Genomic DNA, 5,094 nt, shown 5'->3' with positions numbered 1-5,094 from the left:
TTTTTTTTTTTTTTTTTTTTTTTTTTTTTTTTTTTTTTTTTTTTAATCAAAGAAAACTATTAGTTAGGGATTTTTAATAAAGCATAATATAAACATACAAACAGATCAGTCATAAAACCGTTATTATCTTGGAAGATAAACGGTGTTTTCAGTTTTCAGTGATAATCTCTTTATAAGAATCACTTCGATTTTTATCGTAGCGATATTCTTATCAATTTAGAATTCTATTCCTTGTCCGCTATATATAAATATATACATAAATATAAATATATAAATATTGTAAGAATTTTACTGTTAATTTCGTTATTTATACGTAATTCCGCCGCGAGCGAAAGTAACAGCTACATACATATTAATCGACGAGGAGATATTGTGAATTTGATTGGAACAACAAAAGACTTTGTTGAGAGCACAAAATGTAAAACGTTGTTCCATGATCAAATCTATAGCTATTTGTACTTTATTTTAGTTGTATATAGCATCAAGATGAATTGGACAATTTCCTCGTCGTGTCTGTGTGTCTATCATGTGAAAAGGCTGTGTTTGAAGCGGTTTCTCTTTCTAATTTTCTGCTTAAATATATTTACCGACATCTCTCATTCGTTTCAAAAGAAAGAAGAATGAGAAAGATCAGTCGTGAAATTTCTTTTTAATGTAATGCACAGTAAAGAGAAAGAGAAAAGATATTACTTAAAGCAGAAAAAGTGCTATCCACACGATAAAAATCACGAAGAACTATTGTTTCTCTGTATTTGATATATAAAGAAATGAACTCACTGTACACATCGTTAATTACATGAAAAGAAATACAGACATTTGTATAAAAAGCCTTACTCGTTGATGTTTTTCTTATTATCTACTTTAATTTAGCATAAACCCAGATATATTACTTTTCTGAAGCGAAGCTCGTTTGAAGTATACAAATTTTTCGTTATTTTCAATTTTATATTTCTTAATTTATTCAGGATTGGCTACACAATACACTTTCAACAGCAATAATAAGAGCGCTTTTCCAGGCTGGAAAACACCTGATCACGCGTTCTAATATTTTCCGCGTGCGGCGCTATGCAATCCAAGCGGGCGGCATTCAACAGGCTGATATTTATAGACTCGAGAGTTTCGTGCAAAGCTACACAACGTTTTAGGCGTCAAAAATCCAGTTCCTACGTTCATAAATATTCACGCGATGATCCATAAATTTTAATTCAATTTTGTGATTCAATTTAAAATGGAATTAGAGTAGTCGTCAATCCTGGAAATTCGAAGATATTTCCTCAAGTGCGGCCATTTGAACATCGTGAACGGTCGATCGAGTCGCATAGCTGACGTTTGAACATAGCTAGCGCTACTTCTGGTCGACACGTTTCCGATGAAATAACGTATCATATCCGGACGTTCGATCAACGTGCTGGATGAAGAGGGAATCGAAAAGAAGAGGCATCTTCCACTTTTTGTTCGAGTATTAGTCATAAAATTTGATGATAAATTTCACTTGATCGAAAACGCATGGCCTCATCAGAGAAGATGAGAAGAGGTTGCAGAAGAGAATCAGTGTCTCCTATTCTTCATCCTTGAAAAATTTCTGTGAAAAACTCGAAATTATTCTCTTCTCGAAAATCGATATTATATAGATTCTTTATTGTGATCCCTTATTTATTACAATTACCGTTAATATTATTAAAAATGTGATACACAAATACCGTTCGATGTTTCTTTTCCAAAGCAGAATCAATAAATTTTGATCAATTGGAAACGATCGATGCTTCGTGCGCAGCGTACCGAGATGAAGATGTTGCTGGCCGATGAGCGAAAATTCTTTTGGCATTACGCGGCGATATGTTTTGGAATTCAAGCCTCACAAGGCGGGAAATTAAAAAGATAGCATCATCGATCGGGCACACGGAATTCATTAGTGTTTGTCTCTATCATCTGGAAGAACTTGATCGCCAAATAAGTGAGAGAAGGTAAAGAAAGTGAATAGGAAAATGATGTTTACCGCTGGTGCCCATGCAAAAAAGCGTAACGCTGGTAGTGGTTCTGCCCGGAAGTCTGCTGCGGATCGTAGGAGTCCGCAAACTCATGTGAGCGCGGAAGGGTACACTTACAGGTGAGCCATTCGGTAGGTAAAACTTGTTAAATGTTTTGTCGAGTCAAAGTGTCGATCTTCTTTAATTAATGAAATTAAAAAAAATTATTTATAATTAATTAGTATTTCATTAATAATTATAAATGTAAAATTAAATGATGAAATGAGGAAGTATTAGTTTTCTCTTTTAATTATCTCCTTCAAATAATTAAAAATATTATCAACAAAAATAATTAGGATTTTCTATTAAACAAAGTAAATACAAAACATACCTGTTATACATAAACGTGAATTTCATCCATTGAAAGAAACTTTGGCTTGAACAAAAACTACAAAAAAAAAAAAAAAAAGATACAATGTATGATAATTCCAGGACTAGAATTCCAATACTAAATCCAACGGATCTTCCACCAGCAAGCTCTATAGGGAAAACGTATGTATACAAAACCAGAGTTCCCCGAAGGGACATTGTAGTTGCATCCTCTCCACGTGAAATGAATAATATCGGTGGGGGAGCAATTACAAAAAGAAGAGGGGCAGTGAAACACAACAAAGTGCATGTAGTTCGAGGTCACAAATTAGTTGCAAAATTCTTCAGACAACCAACATTCTGCGCTTTTTGCAAGGATTTTCTTTGGTAAAGTCTCTAAAAAAGAAAAAAATAAATAAATAAAATAAACTATAAAAAATTAAATAGATAAAGATTTGTCTAAGAAACGAATAAAATGATATAATAAAACAATAAATGTTTTATCAAGAACATTTTCATTCCGATAATATAGCAATCGAAGAAGAATCTTGATTTATCATAAAAGATGGCTGCTTTGATGTATGCGCGGTTTATCTAAAAATACTTTCGATTGCATTTTTCGGGCACATTATTCAAATATCTGCGTTAACGATAATTTCCTTGATTATATTTTCCAATTAATGTAAAGTGTACTCTATGTCATAGGGGCTTTGGGAAGCAAGGATACCAGTGCCAAGGTAAATATTAAATCGCGAACTGCGATTTTTCTGTCTGCACCACGTTGCATTTCTATTAATATTCTATCCTGCGTTTTAGCCTGCCAAACAGCGGTGCATAAGAAGTGCCATGATAAATTGTTAACCAAGTGCCCGGAAAGTGGCAGGCAATCCGAGAACACGATAGTAAGTATTTGCTTTATCAATTCTCCAATTTCTGTTTTTGTTCCGAATTTCATCGAGTAAGCGTCAAATTTTTGTCTAAAATATATCACGATTGATAATATCAATTTATCCATTTCCTTTAACGAGAACTGATCACGTTTCTTGGTACAAGTTTTGTACCAAGAATGTAGAACTCGAATAAACTATGTTTGCTTATTTATTCAATGATGTGTAATTCATCCAGATATTTGACTGTGGAAAACAAGATTGTTTCTAACATTATCCTCGTATGTTAAAATTTATGTTTATTTTTGAACTTCAAAATTTTATGTGTATATATTTACTTTATGATGCAAGAGTAGGTTTTACCAAATTATGAATGTTTTTGAAAACATTCGGCTCTTCCAGCAATTTAGGACATGAAATCCACTTCCACAAATGTATCTGTAAATTATCATACATGTATTTTTATATATTTTTGTTTAAATCGCTCGATATTTATTTTTACAAAAAGTATTGTTACTCTATTGTATATATACTCACTATGCTATTTGTCAGAAATAACGCAATACCTAGTCCCACGCAGAATCGGTCTAATTCTGTTAATACTTGTTCAATATTGTGCAGTACTTGAGGGAGCGTTTCAAGGTAGATGTGCCTCACAGATTTCGGCTTCACACATTTATGTCGCCGACGTTTTGTGATCATTGTGGTTCCATGTTATACGGCTTTTTTCGACAAGGTGTCAGATGCGACGGTATGTAAAAAATTCACTCTTGCATATCTTTCATTTTATTCTTGATGCACCTTGAATTTAAAATTTTTTAATATAACGTTCATTTAAATTCGCACTATTGATTATAATTTTTTCTAAAATTTTACTTTTTAATATTTTAATCTTAGTTTAAAATTATTCTTAGTTTGGTTTGAAATAGTATCCGTTCGCCATTCGTTGGCTATTTCTAAGATTCTCTGAACAAGCAACAATAGGCACCGAGAAAAGAAACATTTGGCGCGGAACTCAATGCTTGAATACAAAACAACGCGAAACCGTGACTCCGTTGACACATAAATGCGCGTTTTACACGGTTGACATGCATGCTTGCCACAAGCTTCAATAATTGCAAGTTTTCTGGTATTTCTCATAACGTTCTCCACAAACTTGTCGTACGTCGTATTATATCTTTAACAGCATGCCAGTAATAAAGTGTCTTCTAATCAAGCTATACTTTAGATAGAAAATTCTTTTTCTATTTTCATATTGTATATCATTTGTGAATGTTTCTGAAACAAATAAATTCATGAAATTCATCAATTTTTAATAACTTTTTTAAATAAATTTTAATATTGTGCACCATAGATAAATTCAAAACGAGAGAGAATCTCGTTAAAGCATCGTAACAATAATAAGTGACCACGTCTTTTACAATCGACAGATACAAACCGATCCAAACTCTGAGTCACGTACAAATGTTACAATTCGACAAATATTTGTAGGGGAAGCAATGCTTGAGACGTTGCACGGGTTATTAGAGTCCAGCTAGTATATATAGTTAGATGCTAGGAAGCCTCATATACTAGACTTCTATTATTACACCGGGTCGCTCGCTTAGACTCAGTCGATGTTGGCTCCCTGAACCGTGAGAACGCCTCGTCGAACACCTGAGAACGCCGGCGATCCGTGCCGCGCTCAGTCGTCTTCGAGAGCGTCGAACCGCTCGTGTCTACGGAGCGGACGTGCCTCCGTTCGTGCTCCCTCTTCGAAACTTCAGCTCTTCGACAAGTCCGTACACGTGAATCCATTGGATAATACTTGCCACAATGCCTTACTACGGTGACGGTTTACCCTATTACTATGGGGGACCTTTCTCCAATCA

General features: G+C 34.1%; 2 protein-coding genes and 1 long non-coding RNA gene across 3 annotated transcripts in view; 2 read left to right on the top strand and 1 right to left on the bottom strand.

Annotated features, from left to right (window-relative positions):
• The first annotated feature begins 1,655 nt into the window (after positions 1-1,655).
• Positions 1,656-4,978, top strand: LOC116186073 (putative protein kinase C delta type homolog). The gene is made up of 5 exons (XM_031512281.1): positions 1,656-2,107; positions 2,460-2,723; positions 3,042-3,073; positions 3,153-3,238; positions 3,845-4,978. The coding sequence occupies exons 1-5, from the start codon at positions 1,986-1,988 to the stop codon at positions 3,980-3,982; spliced, it is 642 nt and encodes a 213-aa protein (XP_031368141.1). The 5' UTR covers positions 1,656-1,985; the 3' UTR covers positions 3,983-4,978.
• LOC116186076 lies at positions 2,265-3,929 on the bottom strand. The gene is made up of 3 exons (XR_004150994.1): positions 3,790-3,929; positions 3,562-3,661; positions 2,265-2,732 (listed from the first exon to the last, which is right to left on the bottom strand). It is a non-coding gene; the product is annotated as an uncharacterized LOC116186076 (long non-coding RNA).
• Positions 4,979-5,038: 60 nt separating the features above from the next.
• Positions 5,039-5,094, top strand: part of LOC102676927 (daf-12-interacting protein 1-like) — a 10,406-nt gene continuing 10,350 nt past the window's right edge. The window contains 1 exon segment of the mRNA XM_031512285.1: positions 5,039-5,094. Within this exon segment, the coding sequence (XP_031368145.1) occupies positions 5,039-5,094 (56 nt within the window).

Source organism: Apis dorsata, unplaced genomic scaffold (genome assembly GCF_000469605.1).
Source record: "Apis dorsata unplaced genomic scaffold, Apis dorsata 1.3 scaffold_407, whole genome shotgun sequence".
Classification (NCBI taxonomy): domain Eukaryota; kingdom Metazoa; phylum Arthropoda; class Insecta; order Hymenoptera; family Apidae; genus Apis; species Apis dorsata.
Note: the sequence above shows the minus strand (reverse complement) of the source record. Positions and strands in the feature narration are given on the sequence as shown.

Coding starts and splice junctions, on each gene's coding strand:
- LOC116186073 (XM_031512281.1), top strand. CDS start 1,986: ATGATGTTTACCGCTGGTGCCCATGCAAAAAAGCGTAACGCTGGTAGT. Junction 2,108..2,459: donor GCGGAAGGGTACACTTACAG/GTGAGCCATTCG, acceptor TGATAATTCCAG/GACTAGAATTCCAATACTAA. Junction 2,724..3,041: donor TTTTGCAAGGATTTTCTTTG/GTAAAGTCTCTA, acceptor TCTATGTCATAG/GGGCTTTGGGAAGCAAGGAT.